This window comes from Sturnus vulgaris, chromosome 13 (genome assembly GCF_052056855.1).
Source record: "Sturnus vulgaris isolate bStuVul1 chromosome 13, bStuVul1.hap1, whole genome shotgun sequence".
NCBI lineage: Eukaryota > Metazoa > Chordata > Aves > Passeriformes > Sturnidae > Sturnus > Sturnus vulgaris.
This window is the reverse complement of record NC_142255.1, coordinates 3,070,877-3,093,879: the sequence shown is the minus strand read 5'-3', so window position 1 is coordinate 3,093,879 and position 23,003 is coordinate 3,070,877. Positions and strand designations below refer to the sequence as shown.

The window sequence follows — 23,003 nt, the reverse complement described above, 5'->3', positions numbered from 1 at the left end:
GAAGACACTGAAAGTAGGGCAGTGACTAAGCATCTGAATAATGCGAGACACATTAAAACATAATTAACATACAGCAGTTACAGTAAAGCTATTCATTACCCACTGTTTAGAGGCAACAGATTCTTCCTTAATTGTATGCACAAGATGTTAAGTTTCCATCAAGTTCAGCCAAGTTTGTTGTTTCGCTGCTATTGTTTCAAATAAAAAGAACAAATACAATACAATCAAGTCTCCAGCAAACCATAAACACAGGTCTATTGAAGTGAAGCCATCCAAAAGTGTTGTTTTTACAGTTTGTGTGTCCAGCACACCCAGACTCCATTGGACCAAATACACTGGAATCTCAAACAGAAAACAAGACATGTTTATAGGGAGGATATACAGAGATTTATTTAATCAGATTTACTATTTACAGTTGAGATCACTTTCACATACTACTCTGCTACTCTACATAGCTACATTGTTTCCAAACCAATTGAAGGTCTACAGTCTAACAGTTCACTCAACACATAAAACGCTCTTCATAGAAAAATGAAATATTTCATTATAGAACAGTAGTGCATACATTATACTCCTGAAAAGCCAGCTTGTATTTTAAACCACTAATGTTTGAAAGATTCAATCTCTGAAGGTCAAAACTGCAGTCACATAATCCTAAAATCAGTTAGTTTTGTTGGGGTTTTTTTTTGTTGTTTTTTTACAATTTCTTTATATATAAAGCATACCGGACTTAAGTGTTTTTTTCTTTTTTAAAAGTGACACTGGTGAAGGGCAAGATTAAAACATTTTTTCTTCTCAAATTAAATACAGCTGGCTTCCTTTGTACAACTTTGGCCAGAAAAATTCCATGTAGTGAAGGTTTAAGACATCTTCTCTATATGCAAGAATCAGCCAGTTAATGCTTAGAGGTAATCTACCAACATAAGCACACATCCTTTGACTTTCATATCAACCAAATTACACTTAACTCGCAAATGGTTCTGAAATTAGAAAGTTTACTAGCATACTAAAACATTTAGATACATGAATAGCTGGCTAAAACAGTGGCAGTCACAGGTAATTCTATGGGTTTGTGTAAAGCTGCTGTTTTGCCCGTCACCAGTGCCCAGTGCGGCTGCCCTCACGGCTGAAAGGTGTGCTTGGACTAAGCTTGGGGCAAGAAAGCTATGGAGGCCAGCCTGGCCCATTCACCTTCCACAGAAGTGGGGGAAGATTGAACTGCATGTTTGAATTCTCTTCTAGGCATAGGTTCCACCAGCAATGAGAAGCTCGTAGGCAGGATCCCGACTCCTCCTACATAGAACTATGCAGGCACACAACATGCCCAGAAGCTAGGGAGAAAAAAAACACAGAAAAAGCTTGAGTACAAGGAAGGTACTTGGAGAGACTCAACCTCTGCACACACTGTCAGCATGCTTCAAGACTGTAATTAACATCAATGGCAACAAAAACTCTTCCTGAAAGAGCCCTGGTTCCTCTGCTGCAAGCTTCAGCCTCATTTTCTTTACAAGATTATCATGGACATATAAAACTTTATTGGTCAGCCACTTGTATTCTGCCTCAATAATTCGGATTCAGATGGAAAAAAACTCCTACTGTTTTTTAATGAAAGGTACAGATTTTTAGATCCCCTGTATCTGGTATGGAAAATCCAAATGCAATTCAAATTCATCAGCTTAACTGCTATGATGAGAATGGGCTTTTGAAAGAGATTTCATAAAACTCTCTCTCTATGAACATGTCATATTAGAAAGCTTACATCCAAGGCAAATAATTCACTTTTAGAAGTGAAAATTCACAGTACCACAACTGTGCTGGCATGCTTGCCAGGATTTATGGTATGATCACCCTGTGTCCACTTACAAAACTTAAACCATATGAATAATCATGGATACAGGGCATGATATTTTAAAGAATTTGCATGTTTACTGAAGGCAGAATAAGACTGTACCTACTAAAAACTAGCAGGTATAGTGTTGTGTTCTGTGGTCTACAGTAACTGGCAATAGCTTCTAGTGAAGTATGAGATTGTATTGATTTGGCTACATGCATAGAAGTTTATTCACAGATGCAAATACTTCAGGAGCCTCCTGTCCTATCTCTGGATTATAAAGCAACACTCTGAAGGTAACCTGGTTTCTTAATGAAAACCCCACTCCAAAAATACACCACAAAAAAAAAATCCCTTGGGCAGACAGCAAACAAGAATGAAATGGGTGAGCAGACAATCAAGTGTAGATCTTCCTCTCTGATACAGCAAAAGCCCAGTGAAAACAGTACTGGGACAAAAGGAGAATTACTGACTTCTTTGAAATCCAGGCCAATGCAAACATCAGATGTGTAACATGTTTTAAAACTAAATGATGGTACACACAATATTGTACTCCAGTCTGCTGAAATACTGAAAATACAATGTTCAAAAATCCTAAATCTAAATACACAATGATTGGGAAGAGGCATGATGAAATTCTAGGCTGAGCTTTTAATTTCCTGGAAAAGAACAAGCTGTATAGATCAATACTCTTCTTTGTCTGCAGTGCATTATCTATAGCAGACACCAGCTCAGGTTGAAAAAGCATAGGGAGAGTATGGCACTTGAGCTGTTGTTAAAAACAGCCCCTTTCTTCACTCAGGTGGCTCCAGCTTACAGACTGACTCCTAAATATGTTATCATAGAATCATGGAATGGTTTTGGTTGGGACAGACCTTTAGAGGCCATCCAGTCAAGCCCTCCTGCAAAAAGCAGGGACATCAACGACACCAGGGTGCTCAGGCTGATAAATTCATGCCAGAGCAAGAGGAAACAAATTACATGAGAGAATGACTCATCGTGGACACAGCCCTTCTAGGTGAGGAGGGAATACCTACAATTCAACCCACTTCAGTCAGACTTGGAAAATGGAGAGTTTATGGTAGCTGCCAGTGGCCACAGAACTCTCAAGCAGGCTCATAGCCTGCAAGTACAAAAACAACTTCTGTGCTGCTCAAAGCCAAGGTAAAATGAAAAGTGTGATGCAGAGCAGCACCTCCTTTAGTCTCTTCCTACAATTCATTCATGTACATCACATGAATAAAAGTAGACCCAGCACATTTACAGTTATTTGCACAAAGACAACCCTGTTCAATCACTCCCTCGAGACATTTAATTTATACACAGTTGTGCTACATCTCAAACATTCAGGTACTACAGTAAAACCTCATGCAATTAACTTCTGAGTTACTATTTAAACCATTCATATCCTTTAGGAGGTCTCTGAGCATATTCCTAGAATTCATTATAAACAAAAGTGACTCACATACCTCAGCGTTCTCTACACACATTATTTATTATGTCATTAAAAAAATCTGCTAGCACCTCTAAACATTTTAAGGCATTTGAGTCTGTTTCTCTTTAGTTGCTCTTGAATATTGTGAACAGCAATTTTAGACATCTGTGTTAAGGAAGGATCCATGCATCCTCCTCTTCAACAGCTTTCAGCAAAGTTTAGACATCTCCTACATTCTGAAGGTTTGTTCTGTTTTTTATTAATTTTGGCTTTAATTTGCCTGCTAGCAATAACTATTCAATCTTTCCCCAAACCAATTTTGTACAAAAATTCACTGGCTGTATATACATGTGCCCTTTGTAAATGATCACCAGCCACAGAAGCTGTGTCTTTGTCTTTGCTCCCTTCAGTTTGCCTCCTATCTATTAATAGCTCTGGGCTGTCACTGTGGCTGGGACCAGGGAATTATTGCACATGGGAAGATCCCCATGGTAACTGAAACATGAACATACCAAAAATTACTTCTGTGCAGAAAAGACTAAGTTGTTCATAAATTTCAAGCCTTGCAAAAATATTCTTCTCAGTCTTTTAGTTTTAAAGCAATTACTGAAGGTAAGATTTGTTGACTATAGGCTATCAGAGGTAATGAATTTCCAACAGCCTCATTGCATAACAAAATAATCTGTTCAGAGGGGACACTGCAGCCAGCATAGGGAAGGTTGCAAAATTGACCAAAGGGTGAGAAAAGCATATTTATTCCTGTAAGTTTACAGCGTATGACCCAAGTTGCAGCCACGTGCTGAAGTTTATGTTCTACCTCCCTTTCAAGTTAGCCCACAGACCATTCTGCTGAGAACTGGGCCAAGTACTTACTTGAATTCCGTATGGCAAAGACAAAGATGTCAGAACTTGTGTCTCAAATTTCAGGAGATGAATAATAGAACAGTTTGAACAGAAGGGGGCAAGCAGCCACACTGCTATTGCAAGCATGTGTTAGAAACTCTGAACCAGGGCCAGAACAGATTATAACTGTGCTGCATTTTGGGGTAGACCTGTTCATTAACCTGTAAACTCCAAAAGTAAGAATAATGGCTCCTGGGATTCACCTCAGCCAGTTTCATAAGATACGCTTTTTTTCTGACATAAAAAAAAATTGTCACAGTAACTCTGGCTGTGAAAACATTTTCAGTACACAAATACATTTAATTGCTCAAACAGACCAAGTATTGCTTTTACAACCAAAGTTTTAAGAATGATAAATAAAACTATACCTTCCCTTCAGGAGACTGAGCACAGATCTCACCACATTTCAAGTTCCATAGCTGAAGTAGTCTGAGTCTGAATAGTTCAACATGACTGTGTACAGTACTATGAGTACATCCGTGTAACATTGAAATACAAAGGCAACTCTATTTTCACAAGACTGTTTGCAAAAGATTATTTACCTTCCAACATACATTCAGCTCAAAAGCTGCTTTTGAAAACAAAAGTGCTTACATTGTCAGACTCGACAGGTGTATTTTCTGAACTCAAATGCTATTAAGAGCACTAAAGTAACTTTGAAATTAGCTTTTAAGTCTCCTAGGATTCAGCATATGTATTACATTGCTCAGAGACTATAATATAGGCACAGTCTGAAAACTATGTCATTAGTGTAGCGAGTCTGCCAGTTGATGAGAGTTCAAAATTTTTATTTTACAAACATGCTTGGGAGACAGTTCTAGTCTTTTTTTTCTTCCTTAACATTTAATAACTATTAATATACACATTAGCTTATTTCCTCAGTGACCCTTTTATGACCAGGGTAACTGTAACAAGGTTCATGGAAGGGGCTGCAGTTTAGAGCCTCTTTGTTTAAGTACAAAACCCAAGAAATCTTCAAGACACATAGCAAAGCTCAGTTGCACAGGAACAGAGTGCACTGTCAAAAACCTTGCTGTATCTCCTGGGTGGTCCTGACATTGTTTGTACACCATGAAGCATAGTTAAGCTGATGTACCTCTAAAACAGCATGAAGGACGAGCTGTTTAAAAACTGGAAATGAAACACTATGCCAACTCTTCAAGTGTTAAATGCCATCAGAGGACATTTATGATACTTAATACCTGGATTAAGTTGCCACTAAATAATTTACCATTTACATCACAGTGGTTTACTGCATACAACACTGACTGTTGAGCTCTAACAGAATATACATCCACATAGCAGTGGGAAGTTGTGTGTTAAAGGGTAGTATCTGTATGTGCATACCTGTACTGCAGGTTAGACCTAATTTGAAAGAAGTCAACAAATAAAGAACATTCTCTTACCTGAATAGCAGCAAATGCTAGTGCTGCCCAGATGACATACATCATGATCTCCTGAAGCTTCTTTACCACCAGAGCCTCACACCCCTGAAACAAGTAGGACTCTTATGTATCAATCTGCCAACCAGACACACCAAAAAGCCCCCAAAGCATCACATATGGCAGAAATAGAATGCTAATACTAGAAGAAGTAATTAGATGAAAATCACTCACAGATAAAAGAGAAGAGGGAGGATTAACCACATCTACTTTGTTAAAGCAAATACACCCAAGACTGATTTCCTCCAAAGAAAATGAATGGTCAGTGAAAGCATGTGGCTGTGTCAGTTCATGCTGGGGCTGCCTTACCTCTGAATAAAGGTCCATGGGGCGAGTCAAACTGCCAGTGCAATTGCTGAGGGCTGCTTTGCAACAGCTGAGGGGCACACTGTTGTTTTTAGTTTGTTTGAACCAGACAGTATTCTCCCAGTCTGAATAGTTATGGATCCCACAGCAGCGCAGCTGGAAAATCAGACAGGTAAAGAATTCAATTCTAACTGCAATATCAAGAGGACAAGTGTATTATGTTCCATTGCAGAAAAATACTTAAGTACCACATATTTGAATACAAGCACAGATTGACAGATAGCTCATTATATAAAAAATTATCTCCCCATCAGCAATATCATAATACTAATTTTAACTAAGTTAATCTATTTATTGTCCATTGAGCAATATCCTAGATTTGTCAGAATGGAGGAAGGCCATCTACACAAGTAGTAGAGCAAGTGCATCTGTGTTTTAAGGACAGAAAGGAGTGGAAAATTGGCACATGTCTCACCTGCCTCTGTACATAGTCAATGGCACGACTGGCTGCATCAGGATTTGTCCCATTGTATCCATTGTAGACTTTGCGAATGCTGTGATCCACTTCATCCTCCACCTGGGAAGGGGGAGGAAAGCACCTGCATTAACTCACCAGCAGAAGCAGCACAGCTTAGGTAACATCATTTTGCTCTCAGCTACAGCATTCCAAGAAACCAAGGTAACTCCTCATCATCTGAAATCAGCATAATTCAGTGGTACAGCTTCCTAAAGTTCGAACCTGACTTTTGCAAAGATGTTACCAAGCTTGCAGCTAAGGGAGAAGGAAAATCCAGGCAAGTACCTTCCAGAATTTAGGCAAAGTAGCTTTTTTGCATTGTCTCTCAAAAAAGCAACATGCTTTTCCTGTGACAATGGCAGACATTTCATGAAGTTAAGGGCTCTCCACAAGAGCATGCACTCACCTTTTTACTTCAAAGTTCCAAACAAAAACCAGTCTAACTATCTGGGCTAACTCATTCCCCTTGGGACTACAAGGATATTGGGATCAAAAGGTACTAAGTCATAGCACCTACTCTTCTGGTTGAAGCACAGGTAAATAAATTCTCAAAGATGCCTTTTGGCTGACCCTACAGTGACCAAGCTGTGCTCAGCCCCAGCCTCCCAGGGCAGTACATTGTGTACAGCAACACTTACTGCAATAGGTCATAGAACTACTGCAAATGAGTCAGGATGCTGTCAAGTACATGTGTTAGAAATGGATGCCACTCAAAAACCATCACTTGCCCCCTCAAAAGGCATACTACAATGCCTAGTATGGAGGAAATCTTACTAGAACCTTCTAAGTACTATATTTCACTGTAAACTTAAATAATACATAGTTTAGTGTAAATTTTATGCAATTTTAAGATTAGCTCTGATTTGATTTTTTCTATCACATTCAATAGGCATTATGTGCAAGGAATGTAATTTTAGGACTGAGCACTAAGCATGCATATTTTTCAGATTTGAAAGCTACAGTAGGAAGGACTTGTCAACACATCCTTTAAATACTTTAATAGAAGAATTTTCTGCAGCAATAGCACAAGCTGAATTCCACCACCACCCCCTCCTCAAGAATGCTGCCTATTTCAAGATAGGCATGCAGAAAAGTCAATTTAGCCTGCACAGGCAACTTGTTTCAGACCAGTTTAAAATCAATTGTTCGATGATTTAGTTAATTTGATTTACAACTCCAACGCATAACAAAACAGCTGTTCAATTTGTCATATACACTTTAAAATAATTTATTTCAGTGCTAGTTTGTGCATCATCTGTCTTGTAGTTCAATCAGGGCAATATTATGCCTGAAAACCATGCAAATTCCCTAAGATCCAAAGAGAAATCACTGGCTCTAGTTAACTGGCAGGTTGAATGAAAAATGAAGAGTGAACCCCTCCACCCAGAGGAAAAAAGCCAGCAGGTCCTCAACCAACCCAGCCTGTTTAATCCCTACTGGCACTTCCAAGAAGCCTGACTTCCACAGCTAAGGACCAATGCTGGAAGGCTCTGCAGCACTCAGTCCATCTCAGCACGGCCTGGGCATGCTTCACATGAATCTGAAACAGTCTGAACAGGATCAACACAGGTTTCCAGAGGCATGCTGGAAAATGAATTGATTCTAAGATCAACAATTGTATCTTACCAGAGCACAGTGCCACTTCCTTGAGGCATTATGCTCAATGTTACTTGGTACCAACAGCTGCTATGACTTCAATCTTTCCTTTTGTTTGGAAGTTTGTACAGTGAACACAAAGTAGGTCTAACTACAGCTTAGTCCAGATCAGACCAGGTCCATGGTAATTCCTGCACACACTAAAGTATACCTCTGCAAGTACTGAAACAGGAGACCATTCAGATCCACATGTAAGGACCCATTTTGTATTCCCCTGGAATTGTAGTGCTTTCCTCAGTGCCTTCTAAGGTCTGCTTCCACTACAAACTTCAGAATCCCCAATGATCATCTCAGTTCACAGCCAAGATACCAAATGCAAAATCAATCAAATGCAAAGCACGAGAGAAACACAGTCTGTGAGTTTAATCATGGCCAGCAGAACACTACTGTTGAAGCAGCCTATTCCAAGTGTTATGCACCAGGTCTACCACACAAACACTTCAAGGTCGTGTTGTCAGCTGCTTACTCAAAGCAGCCTTCCCCTGGGACCCAAGCAAAGCCACCACTTTTACCTCCAAGCTGTCTCCCCATTTGTTCCAGGACAGCAGGAGAAAGCAAGGAGGAGAGAATGCTGAACCAGTGAGACCTGTGCTGTTCACAGGACACAAAAGGCCACAGAAAGGTAAATGGTACTGCAGCTCAGCTTGCTGGTAAGACATCTCTGAGTGTCCTACACTGCAAACATGCTCCATGTCACAGCTAAAATGCCTTCTCTGCTCTTTTGGGTTTTTTATTTTTTCAGAATTTAAATACAGATATATCAAAAGCCAGTAAACTGTGCAAGTTAGAAATTTCTTCAAGCTACATTGTGGCACCTCTAATACCATGCAGTATATTTCTGCCATATATTATGCTAGTAGAAACACATCTAGTTTCATTTTTCTGGTCCTGTTTCTTAATGCCATTAAACAAACAGTGGGAAAAGTTGTAATTTGTTTAGTTAAAATCCCTGTCAACAACCAGTGCAAAGCTAGAAAGTATACATTAACACATTCAATCAATTTCAATTTATTATAACACAGTGTTAGTTTGCACACCAAACACATGACAACATTTAAATTATTGCATATCCAAAAAAATATGCCCTATGTTCAAACACTGTGTAGCCTAAATCATTCACAAAGTCAAAGCCTAAATAAATTAGAAGACCATCTGGAAAATGTAAAGGTACCAATTACTGTGACTCCCTTCTCCTGTTTAACTGTTAATGATATGTTCCAGGTAATTTTTTCCCTACAAGATAGCTCTTTGCATTGATGTTCTAAGTTTTACAGTACTGTTATTACCAATTAATCCACTCAGATGCTTGATTTTATTCCCTTAACAAACATCCATTAACAGTTCTACAGAATCAAGCACAGTAAAGATTACACTTCCATACTATAGTCAGAGTTCACAACAAAACATTTACTGAAATGGAGAAGTTCTTACCTTTGCTCTGTAAATGTATCCAAGAACCACGACCACAACTTCGGTGATAAAAACCAAGAGCAAGATGATCACAAACTGCAAAATACAATCAAGAGCGTTTGTACAAATAGTTTTACTTGTTTGCCTAATAAAAGTGTCCATGTAGATTTTTCTAAAGTTATTTTTGAGGCAAGATTTTAATTTAACAGATAATTCAATGCAGGCACTTTAATTGACCAAATGAGCCCAGAATTCACTCAAGACACTTCAGCATTCACAGCTTTACCAAGTAATAAGAAGCTGCCCAGTCAGGCAAGTCCAGCTGTCATTAGTACTGAAAATACCATACTGCAGGTCTTTAATCAAGTGTTTCTTTCAATCTTCTTTGTTGGATAAATAGGATTGCCTCATCAAAGAGGCTACCCAGGCAGTTACTTAGAGTGGTAGATTGACTAAGGAAATGTTTCTTCAGATTAAGCTCTGTAACAACTGGAAAAGACAGCAAGCTATGCATTTGCCTTGCTATATTTAAGAGCACTTTTAAAGAAGTCTGCATGGCATTCAACAAAGAAGCCCCAGACCTCACTGTGGGGACAGTTCAGACACCAGCCTCTCTTCTTCCCTACCTAGTTTCCAAGCCAAAATTACAGTTCAAATACTTGGAAACACAGGGCGTAAAATACTGCCAAGTACAAACCAAGTGTCCCAAGTAAGCCATGAAGAAAATGATCAGGCATTATGATAACCCTCAGTTAACATCAATGCAAGGCTGCTCCTGAATCACTTTTCTCTCTCTCCAATTCAGCTTTTCAACCACAACAGATAAAAGTGAGACTTAAAACCAGTTATGACTTAATCACATGGTTTTACATTTTTTAATGAGATTCTCACAGTTCTAAAAAAGGTAAAACTGAGGCGCCTTCTGCTGCTAGAACTGTTTCATTTAACACCTTTATTCAGAACAGAAAATTGAAACAAGATGTTCCTAACAAAATTAAGCAGAAAACTTTTAAGGCCATAAAGAAAGAACTTTAAGTAATATTTTAGGGGTTTATGAAGAGAGCAGGCCAAGCCTCTGCAGGAGCTCTGCACTCACCGTAGCCAGCCCACAGCGACTCTCTCGAATGGTAGCGCAGCACCCAATAAGCCCAATAATAAAAAGCAGCGTTCCCACAGCGATGATGATAACAGCTGGGATTAGCGTGTAGACATCTTCAAAGAAGTGATCGTAGTCATCGTATGTGATGAACACATAGGCTCCCACGTAGCACAGGATGCCTGCTGCTGCCTACAAAAGGAACAAAAACATGGTAAGTTCCTTGGAACACCAAGCCCTTCCTTCCTTCAGCAAGGTAATTGCTTTACCAAACACCATAAAGTAGTGTCCCTCAGAAATGTTGCCAGTTACTATCTATGATCTGCTGTTAGAATAAAATAGATATACACATTGTAAACTTGAACCTCTGCTAGGGAAAGATGAACTGCTAGAAACAACAGCATTTCTGAAGGGTTCACAGCAGTGGAAAAATCTGATTCCAACCAGAAAGCAGGCAGAAACAAATACAAACCACCAACTATTAAAGACAGAACCAAATACCTAGAGAAATGCACCATAAACTTGCAAAATTGATATTCTCAGGACTGTTGTTCTCAGAAGGTCCTTTTTAAATAAACAAAAAGTCTACTTAAGGTTACTGCAAAATAAGCCCTGTAGGATGAATCTGCAACTAGATAAAGAGTCAGACAAAGCTCTGACATCCCTCTGCCATGACCTTGCCTCCCTTACAGTTACAACGATCCCAACACATCAATACCTTCATTATCTTTAAGCTGAGCAGAGCTAGTCAGAGAGAAACAACTGTTGCTTGAAGAGCCAACTAACACATTTATTTTTAAATACAAGGGCCTTATCAGTTTGTGCTTTACAAATGTCCTTCCTGACTGTCCTCACACTTGCTGCAGAACAAAACATCAATTTGCAATGATAGACAACATAGCTGGAATATTTCATGACAGGCTTTTCCAACCTCCCAATACAAGGCCGAGCTAAAACAATGCACTCAGAAGATGCAGTGGCTAGTCTATGACCTGGGGAATTTCATTTGACTGTGAAGGGCAGTGTTCCTATTCCAAACCAACCCATACCTTGGACACAAGAGCTCACTCGGCTGGAATGTGACACGCAGCAGCTCCAGTCTGAGGGGAACACCGCAGGCGGCCTCCAGCCAATGCTCCCTCTCACTGGCATTGCAACTGCCCCCTCCCTGCGCTGTGAGGAGGGCAGACACACATACAGCTGTTTCCAGCAGCTGTAATGCTGCATCGTGCCAGGGTACAGTCAGAGACTCACTCAGTAATTCAGTCCAGGAGGCCATCATTTAGCCCAGTTGCCTGCACAAAGCAGGGCCAACAATCAAATCAGACCAGGCTGCTCAAGGCTTTGTCTCAGCTCTTGGAAGCTCTCCCTGGAAAGCTGTTCAGTGTGGCATAAAGACAAACCACAAGAAAAGGTATCCATGATTTCAGCCCTGTTTGCCATCACACACTAGATGTACTGCAACATTACTGCAACTCCCTTTTATAAAACTGTAGTGCACAACCTCCACCAGAATATTCCCTGCAGCACTTGGCTACAGAAACACTATGTCAAAGAAAAAGATATTATGAGCCAGATCAAAAGTATCATCATCTACATGGATTTGAGCAATGCATTTGACCTCTCCAGCTCACTGCAGCAAAGGTAATTGTGTACGCTGCAGGAATCTTAAAGGCATCACATTCATCCAATAAAAGGTGCTATGTACATCTAAGGGGAGAGGAACCTGAAGATTCAGTAACAAAGACCAAGAAGAAGAAGACATCTTTTCCAGACACGAGTGAACAAGCTATTGTAAAATCACCCCCTTGCACAGAAGATGTTGAAATGCTAATCCACCTGTACAAACCCTGCCATATGAGGTACAACATGGCAAAATGCAGACACACTTTCTGTACACAAAGCAAAGATTCAAAGTAGTGTCACTGAACAACGGAATTACATTAACTGTTGCCTAGCAATGAAGCGTGTGAATGGCAGGCCAGTGATGTAATCTCCTATTTCTAAGAACTAAAATGCTTGTTAGAAATATGGTATGTTACAAGGTGGCAGATAAAAACCACAGCTGTGGCTGGCATCAGGCACAGAATATATACACCACAAAGCTGAAATCAAAACCATTTGTGGACGCCTTTGTCCTTCTTTTGTTGCAATTTAATTGGCTCCCTCTTTAAGAAAAATCTGGATCATAAACTGCATAAGCACATACATTTGAAGTAAAAGGAGTTTAGCCTTTAAAAAAAAAATTAGATCTGTCTACAGCTGCTATCTTTCCTACTTCAAGAAGCACATGCATTTTAAGAAACATTGCTTTTGCAGCCTTTAGACAGATTCCAGGCTGCCTGGTATGAAGACTTCATTAAATCCCTTCAAAACATGGTACAAGAATGACTGATCATCCATGACAGCACTGGGCCTTAGGTTTTGCTTCTGAACAACGTTGAGGAACTGGTGCTTCTGAAACAGACACTGGCTCTGTGATGAAGTGACCATACTCTTCAGAATTACTGCTGCTACCTCCTCAGCAAGTAATCTGCAGGGGAGAAAGGTCCTGAGAGCAGAGGTACCTGCTGGAGCTTGCACAAGGTTGAAAAGCCACGAAGATTAAAACTCCTTCCCCAAGTATCACAGCTGAACACCGTTTTTGAACGGGTACAGGATTCAGTCTATCACAGAACAATGAAAACAGCAACACTACCCAGAACCACAACCACAGGACAGCGTTTCTTTCAGCCTCCTCTAAACCAGCAAGGGGGAGGTCTCTGAAGTGTTTCAGCTGGGATGAGAAAAGTGCTTTTGAAGCAATCCTTTTTGCTCATCTTTTGATGATTTTCTCTTACTACCTTCGGGCTTGCATCACTGCATAACAGTCTTAGGAGTGTGTCAGAGGAGCCACTTTGGGTGAAGCTAAGCCAGAAGACAAGCACAGCTCCTGTGCTGACTGCTCAGAGGTGCTCAGTCAACGGGGCTGCACTGGCCCGAGGTCCCTCCCCCTTCTGAGCTCAGCAGTTCCAACACGCGGTCTCAGCACACAGTACAGTGTCAGCCATTGATATAAATAACACAAACATTGCGACAGACCATACAAAGCGTGCAGTCTGTGTTGACCAAGGCTGCACCAGCTAAATGCACATTTATTACCTGTTGCAAACCAAGTACAGAGTTGAATACATGTGCTTTTTAAAGGGAAGAAAAACCCCAAACCAACTGACTCTCCCTCGCCCAAAATCAAACAACTCACCCCAAACCACCCAAATCAGTACCATGTGCTTAAACCATCTATCTCAAAATAGGAATCATCTAAGGAACCCAAAGTCTGTATAGATACAAGGATAACTTAAAAAAAAAAAAGTCATAAAATAATCCAGATCTCAATGTTTACCATCCTCCCGAGTAAACAGTAAATCTGCAAAGTCTGAACTTGCTCAAGTCAAGGACAATCGAAAATAAAGCGACCATGTTTACAATCATGTATTTCCTATCAGTAAATGGAAGCCAAATATATGAACTGCACACAGTTCAAACAAGTCTTTGATAAACTGGGCTTGAAGGAAGAATTCTCCAACTTCATCTGCTCAATGCTCTGAATAGAGACGGCAGCATTTCCTGAATCTGTGCCAGGTCACATGCATGTTCTAGGGACATGACTGGTTATTCAGCATTCACACATTCTTTTACAGTTGTCTGCATCTAACTCAGTTCTGAACCTGAAGCAGCACACTCCTATTTTAGGATTAATTAACCTTTAAGAACACTGATATAAAAGTACAGTCAACAAAGACAGCTCGTTGCAAAAGGCTTGAGCAACTCAACATCCTTTTCATCAGAATTAAGTTTCAAAGGCATGTAGACCTCTCATAGTTCAGAAAAAGACTGATTTTATTGCTTTGGCCGGGACCTCTACGGACCTATGAAAAGTTCAATAATTATGCAAAGAACTGGAGAGAAAGCTAGAAGATACAATGACACAATGAAAAGCATCACTCATCGCATTTTAGGACAGCTCAGGTAAAAACTGAGGTTCTTGGAGCAGTCTTTGGGCTGCTGTAACACAGCCTCAAAAGCTCAGGGCTATTTCACAGTCAGCTGTCACCTCTGTCACGAGCCCTGAGGTGTACACGGCTGTACACTGGCTAGCTGCACCTTCAAATGCTTCAGAAATTTAGTTTGCCCCTTTGTTTTCCAGTAGGCTGCAACACACCTAGAATTGTTTGCATGTTTTCAGTAATGCTCACACACTGCAGCAGTCTGAAAGCCAAAACTGTGGATACCTAGGAGGATAAGTGTAAGATAGCTAAACTTGTTCCACTGATCATTTATTTATGAACCATGGACACTGCGGCTTCATTTACAAGCAAACACCTCCTTACACTACCCTAATCATGTTACTGCCAAAGAGATCTGATCAACACCTCTATGTTCATACTTTTACTCTTCACCTTACTATAGAATTCTCTTCACTTTGGAACCCTAACAAAACACAGAACTTCTGAATTTCTTTTGTGCTACCACATCAATTAACCCGGCCAAAGAATATTATATGTCTCTACATTTTATTCACCATTTTAAGAAAAACACACTCTCTGAATAAGAAAATGAAGGTAGCAGCAAAGCACTGTATCTTAGGAGAAAATTATATTCAACTAGGCAAGACGAGTATTTCACATTTTTTGTAAGGACACCTACTTAGAAATTCCTACTGCCACCAACTTTGCCACTGCGGATTGGTAAATGTTAATAGCAACACAGACACCACTCTAAACCAATTACTCGTTCCACTATGGAAATATCTTTCATGCATGGGATTGTTAACCACACCCATGATATATTCTGACAGACCATCTACATCATCCTTGATAAAAACAACCAAAGGAAAATGCAAGAAAAAAGCCTTTTACACTAACAGACCCTCAGCTTTTCTGTCTGGATCCCGTCCTAGGACCATTTTCCCAACATGTCTATTACTTCCCTCATGTTAAATGTGAGTGTATCCTTTTCTCACTGCCTTTCTAACACGTTTTTAAAAAACCAAAACACATCTACTCCAGGACAGATTTTTGAGAGCCTAGAGTTGTATCAGTTTCATCCTTTCTAACAGTTGATTTTGTCCATGCATACCAACTCCAACCAATTTCCTACCCACAGGCAGGAAACACTGGTATTGTGGCCTGCCTCCAGATTTATGGGCTTCTTAGAACAGTACCTGAACAAGTGGGGTTTTTTCCACACTTCTCCATTATTTGACTTCCAGGATATTTCTGACATTTTTGGTTCTTTCCAAGAGTAGAATACTCATAGCCTTATTACTATCATAAAAAGAAGGGGATGACAAAAACTTTTAAGTCTTCCTTTTAGCTATCTGTTCTTCAAAATTTATTTCCTTAACCTCAAAGGTCGAACAGGATCTCCCTGGCGTTTATTTCTCTTATAGTCTTTTCAGCACTTCACTGCTGTGTATCTCTCTCCACTCCCCTCCCAAACAAACCCACACCCATACTTGATATTTTCTCTGCTTCCTCGTATTGATGTCTAACCAGCTGAGAACCCAATGCTTTCCTGACACTCTTCCCTTTGTTCTCGTTAGTAATAATTTCGCTTGAACACTGAGCTAAACTGTCTTACAAATTCTTTTGAGAGAAGAAAGACAGCAAGACAGCAACTCCATTCAGCTCCATAACACAGTTAGAACTAACTTGAAGGCTTCTAAAACAAGCAAGCTCTGTAAAATTCAAGCAAGCCAGACTGCTGTCTGCACTAGCCACATTCAATTTTGTAACACTGTGCCCGAACACCTCAAAGGCTTTTGGGACTAAAGCAAAAGGCTGAGCTAGGCTGCTTTTGCATTGGGATTACATATCTGAAGTGCCACTAATTGCAAGGTGTAGTGCATCTGCAGCCTTTACCTCTTCAGAAGCCAAGTTAACAATACAGCCTTTCTTTTACACCTATTTAGCCACCAGGGCTGTAACTTGAGCTGGGGCTCTGCTGTTCGAGATTCCTTGCTCTGCAGAACAATGATGATCACTCTGTGCTTCAAAGTTCACCAGGTAAAGTGATATTACAAATTCCTTGTACTATTCAAAGGTATCACATTTAGGTTTGAAACGTGGTTTTGTTCGGTATTCTATCTTTTAAGCTCAAGACCAGATACCAAAAATCCTGAAAAATCCCAGGCCAAGATCTGAAACGCATCCTGTAAAGAAACATGAATGACACTACCAGGCTGCTTAGAAGTGAATCACAACATTTATTACTAAAATTCAGGACCTGGCACTTGTTTGCTATCTGAAAATTCATATTCAAATCTTGTAAGAAAAATCACTTAGAGGGCACACCACTTGAGAGTTTTAAATCCTATTTTTTTAAATTAAAAGAACAAATTTTTTTAATGCACAGGATTCCAAACCATTACACAATCCTGAAGGATACACTTGCTTCACACTATCATAGTAGCAGAACCAGAAAACATTCCATTTGTACATCCAGAAGCAACTGTCTTTCAAGACAAAAGGGTTTTGGTCAAGTAATCCCTGCAAAGTTACCTTTGGGATCATCCATCAGTTAAGAGTCTTTGATCACCAACGAACTCTCAAGAAGTTTCTTTTAAAGTCCAGAGCAGTAACTATTCTCAAGCTCCCAATAAACTGGGGAAATTTATTGCTATGTGTAAGAGAAAGTGAGCTCTAATCTTCCTTTCTACTACTAAATTTGAATGAATTTTCCCATTGCTTAATTTTCTTTGTTATTTTTTTTTTTCTATCAGAAATCCCCAAACACATTACAGAGACACTGACTGCTGCAGCTCCTCTAGAAAATCCTCCATTTCCCATACCCTGGTCACTGCACTGTGGTGAGCACAGATCTGTAGGAAGTATTTGTGCTCTACAGAAGCAGAGACTTGAGATTTCTCTAAACAATCATACCAAGAATGTTTTTTATAATAGCTTAGTCAAATGAACTCTCGAAGTAATGACTTCAGGCCAGCTAAATACTACAACAACTTAAATAGTTTGCAACTATTGGCTTGAAGGTATTGTAGAAGCAGAGTTCATTCCTTTTCCCAAGGAGAAGGACACAGAGGGTGAAAGGTAAAAACCTCAGCAAGCACAGGATATCTGGCACTATTTTAGCAGAGCAAGCTGTCAAAGCACATAGATTCTTTGGGAATATAAAACAGACAGATTCCCTTTTCTGGAGCAAGACCACATGGAACTCTGAATATTTTATCATTTTATCCTATGAACTAAACTAAGGCTGAAAAATTTTCTTAGTATTTTTGTCTTCATCTCATCTTCAAGCTGCTTTCAACTGAATTATGCAAGTTGCACCATGAAGCCTGAAATTAAGAGTACACAAATAAACACATTTGACAGCAGTCTTTAGGCATTTGTTCCAGGTAAATAAACTTCTTCCTCTTTGAAAATTATGCAGACTTTAAATTTAGGAAGTTTCCTGAAGAACATGCTATTTTCAAGTACTTTTTTTCTTTGCAATTAGTCATTATCAACATGTCATCAAGGCAACAAAGAAAATCTTGCTGATTATGAAGATATATGTACTAAAAGTTACATTACTTTATTTCTAAGCTGTATTGTCTTTCACATGACAATTACCTCCTATTCAATACCCTTCCTTAACAGACTCAGCATCCCCTAAATGAAGTCATCAGCTGACCAAATAAATCTTGTGCAAACTTAAGGTAAAGGTCAGCTGAAGGATTGGCTTTCCTTTGTCATTTGTTATATCTACTCAAGAATTAACTCATAGAAACGAGAGGCTAAGAAACACATTAATCAGATCAGTATTCCCCGGTCTGAGGAGGGCAGGTTTTAACTGATACTTCATATCAACACATTTCTTGGTAAAGTATTTTTGACCTTCAGCACTCTTTGACAAATTATCCAAAACTCAAGCACGCGTTCCACACAAAATTTACATTCTGATACTCTTTATGACTACCAGTCATGATACTGTTTTCTTACAGAACTGTATTTTAAAGGCAATATGGGCACCTAGAAAACATGCACTCAATGCTCAACATCCCTGCAAATACAACTCAGCTGAACAATCAAAATACCACACCAACAATGTGGAAAGGTGACTTAAGGCCCTTCAGCTTCCTACATGATAAACTAGTACCTGCCATGCTTTTAGACAAGCTTCCACAGCCTATTCTCTTTTAAAAATAAAAATCCTGTAGTATTACCAACATGCAGGAAAGTACAATTAATGTAAGAATTTTATATAGTAGAAAAGTTTTCACAAGACAATAAATGACTTTTTAGAGTGTCAACTAAGATTTAACAAGGAGCACAAGACTCTTCAAAATGAGATGAACCTGTAGAAGTGAAATCAGTAGCTGCAGATGGTAAGTGGCTGTCACCTGTCAGCAAAGCCTCATCTGCCTTTTTCAGACTTGAAAGAAATTTGTAGAAGTTAGAAACAAGACTCCAAAGTATATCAAGCACATCTCTGCTATTTCTTCACAGCACTGATAATTTTCTGAACATCTCAGTCATAAGACAGATATAAAATCTCTCTGAACATTCACATCCTCCCACAAGTAAGAGGCCAACGGGGCGAGGGGGGGGAAGTTCTAATCCACTGTGTAGTCACAAATTGTTGCTCCTACAGGTGACCATGAAGATAGTGGTAACACAGAAAACTGGCATGTGAAACCTCAAAGAGAGAGAGCAAACTTACAAAAGCAATTAAAGGAGATTTCGTAGTTACTTGACCAATTATAGGCATTTGTCTATTGTCAAGTCTTGGGAAATCCGGATGATTTAATTGTCAATATTGGAACTACGTAAGGATGACAAGCAAAAGATTTCTGTAACAGCATAGAAGCACTTACATTGCCAACTAGATGGGCACCAAATGCTAACATACACAGCTCAGTCAACAAATGAGCTATTGACTCTAGCTTGTGAAAGAAAGGAAAACCAGTGGGTTTCTGTAACTCTCACTTGCTGAAAGTCTGCCTCATTCTACATGCAGCTGATGACCTGCAAGGTTGTTCTAACACAAACAACTCAGTCACTTATCTGCCAAAAAGCCATCAGCACAAGCTGACTTCTTAGGCTGGAGGTGGTTTACGGAATACAAGACCGATGACATTTTAATTTGATGCGAAATACATCTTATCTAAATACAATCTGTCAATTTTAAATTAAGCCAAGTTTGTCTCAAAAGTAATCAAAAATTGTAAAGCAGAGAGTTCAGCGCTACAAAATAACTTTGACCCCACCACTGTATGAGATGAATAATTGCAAACTCCAACATGCAATTAAATTACTAAATGCAGCACACAACGAACAATAACTATCACTAAGCCTTTGGAGCGGGGGGGAGGAGAAACTGCACACAGAACTTGTGCTCATTTACTCCAAACAAAGCCTCTTCTGTATCAGCAACCACAGAAAAATGTACTTCAAGGTGCCATCAAGAATGCAACTCTCAAAAACCGTGCCCAGTCAAAAACTTTTAAGTATGACGTACGAGCCGCTAAAGAGCTTTTAAAATGCTACTTGCAACTATGCATGTAACAAAAAGCCACACCCAACAAAGCAGATTCCAACCTTGGGGCTGCACCGAGACACTGATGTCACTACTTTTTAATTTAAAGAATGAAGCCTGGTCACCTCAGCCACAACTGCAGACTTCTAATCCGCACCACTTTAGGCCAAATATGCCTCACCTGCATTGCTCCTCTCCCAGAACAGCTGTATAGGCAAATGCCGGTAAGAATGCATCTTCCCTGACCATGATTCATTTCCAGGCACCCTTAAGGAGCATTCCTTTGTAAAAATTCAGACAAGAACAGTCAGCCCCTAATGCTAGTAAGATCTTATATGACTTTCAATAGTAAATGAAGCAGCTATATATAGCTACACTTTCATGTTTCAACAGCTTGTTACCCACTATTACTTTTTCAAAGACGAAATCTCTGAACAGTTGCGACAACAGATATTCTGTTCCTGGAGCTGGGATCAGAGCAGGAAAATTGCAGTACCTAAATGCACAAAGGGAATTCTTAAAAATCTACAGAATATTCTTTCATTTATTTAAGAGTTACGCTGTTCTGACAAGTCAATTATTACAGTGAACACAACGCCGAACTAGAGCCCGTACGTCCATCCTGAAAAAGGTCATTTATAGCAACCTACTGTCCCCCTTTCGTAAGCTTTTATCTTACCGTCGCTGTGGGAGGTTTCAGCGATGCAGAAATACTACAACGCTACCGTGGCTAGTGGAATACGTGAAGCACAAATATATGAAGAGGTATGCTCTGATTTTATGTTACCAGCAGCAGGAGGAACACGGTGCCCCACGCTCAGCGCTCGGGATGTCCCGCAGGGGACGGTCAAACCCGAGATGGTCACAAGAGCGCTACAAAAATTAAACTGGCTACAGAAATTGAACTGCCGGGGAGCTGAGAAGCTCAATAACGCAACAGAGAGAAGCTGTATTCGCTTACACAAGAGCCTCTACCCAAGATCCCTAATGCTCTTTAAACCTTCAATGCCAGGTTCAGCTCCCCCCACCCTAGGACTCGGAGGAAGGACTGCGAGGGAAGGGACTGAGGCCAGCACTGAACCCCCACACCCCGCCGAGGGGCTCAGAGCGCCCGTTAAACGCAAAGAGTTTAAATACGAACTGAACCCGTGTGGGAAAGGGGGGAGGGCGCTCCCGGCTCCTGAGCGAGGCCCGCAGCGCCCTCAGGGCCAGGCTCCGACCCGGAACCCCGGAGCCGCCGTCGCTGGCGAGGCGCGCCGGACTCACCCAGAAGATGAGGTTGAGGAAGACGAGGACGGTCTTGGAGGAGGTGATGCCGCACTGCCCCATGGCGCCGCACAGCCCCGGCCCCGCGTCCCCTCAGCGCCGCCGCACGTGACCGCCCGGCCGCGCGGGCAGCCTAAGATGGCGGCCGCTCGCCTCACGTGGCGCCAGGGGGCGGGGGCACCTAAGATGGCGAACCGCTCCCCCTGAAAGCGGCCCCGCCCTCAGGAGGCCCCGCGCCCGGGCAGCCGCGGTGGAGCGGTACCGTGAGGGGGCGGCCAGCGCTGCACTCCAGCCGGCAGAGTGTAACAAATACAGGCTCTGCTTCGCGTTCAGCACCTGACGCGATAATTTCCCTTACAGTCCTCAAACAGGTATCAAAGAACTCTGAACATTCACATCCCCCCACAGAAAGCTGCACCGTAAAGCCCGTGACATCCTCAGAGATCTGAGGGAAGTGGAAGCGCGCGCGGTTGCCGCCTGAGGGGCGCTTTGATGGCGGGACTGCGCCCTCAGGGGCCGTGAGGGCCGCAGAGCTGAGCGGCAGGCAGGGAGAGCATGAGGGGTTCCGTGAGGAGAACATCCAGCATTTTACAACCTGGACATTTGTTTAGGGTAGAGAAGGAATGGTCCCAGTGAAGTAAAAGACTGGCATTTTACAACCTGGACATTTGTTTAGGGTGGAGAAGGAATGGTCCCAGTGAAGTATAAAAGACTGGCTCGTGTTGCAGAGCCTCACAAACTGAGGAAAATGCAGGCGGTGGTAAATCGTTGGGTGTGTTGGACACATCCAAAGAGGGCGGCATTTTCCAGCGAAGAGCAAAGAAAAAGTAAGTCAAGAAATTAAAGACCTCCGTGGTTTGTAGAAGTGGTAACACCAATCCAGGATTTGTTGCCCAATTTATATATAAGGTTTATTGCAGCACGGCCAGGATCCAGCCCTTCATTTTAAGGGCCTTTTTTTCTGTCTCACTAATGAAACCAAACCTTTCCTCTCCGTGTTCTTCATGCACCAGGATATCTTCCTTCTCCATCATCCTCTTACTCCCTTCCTCCTCTCTAATCCCCCACTTTCCCCAGAAATGCCTGTCATTCCTGGGCTGCTCTCCCTTGTTCCGTGAGCTTCTTCTTGGTCCTTTCCCAGCAGATTTACTTCTCAGGTGGAAACAAAACTACCCGTGTTATTGAAGGCCTTAACATTTTAGCAATTGGTCTTGTAAAGGCAGACAAGTAACAGTCAGTTATATTCCACTGTTCTGTTTCCATGGTAGCAAAGTTAGTTCTTTTTCTTCCTACAGTTTGGGAAGTTATAGCCAGACCCAATTCTGGATACCATGGAGATGCTAAGTCTTTTTTCAGCTTTCATTTCAAGTCCTTATATGCTCATGGATGAAACTTCCCAATCTTTCAAGTGTTATCAGACCATTTTCTGGCACTAAAAATTAATTTATATACCCAGAAGATATGCTTAAATTCGGTTGCACAATTAATGAGGTTTTGCACTGAATTTATGGCTTTTAGGGTGTGATTGTGTTTTGTAATTTCTGCTTTTTAATGTGCTCTTTATATGTGCTTTATATTACAATTCTGTGACATACGGTATTTTTAAAAGCCTATATTGATGA

General features: G+C 40.8%; 1 protein-coding gene across 1 annotated transcript; it reads right to left on the bottom strand.

Moving 5' to 3' along the window:
- Positions 1-364: 364 nt before the first annotated feature.
- On the bottom strand, positions 365-21,497 carry TSPAN3 (tetraspanin 3). Its single transcript, XM_014879210.2, has 7 exons — positions 21,382-21,497; positions 10,597-10,788; positions 9,522-9,596; positions 6,393-6,494; positions 5,921-6,073; positions 5,576-5,659; positions 365-1,331 (listed from the first exon to the last, which is right to left on the bottom strand). The coding sequence occupies exons 1-7, from the start codon at positions 21,442-21,444 to the stop codon at positions 1,239-1,241; spliced, it is 762 nt and encodes a 253-aa protein (XP_014734696.1). The 5' UTR covers positions 21,445-21,497; the 3' UTR covers positions 365-1,238.
- Between the last annotated feature and the right edge of the window lie 1,506 nt (positions 21,498-23,003).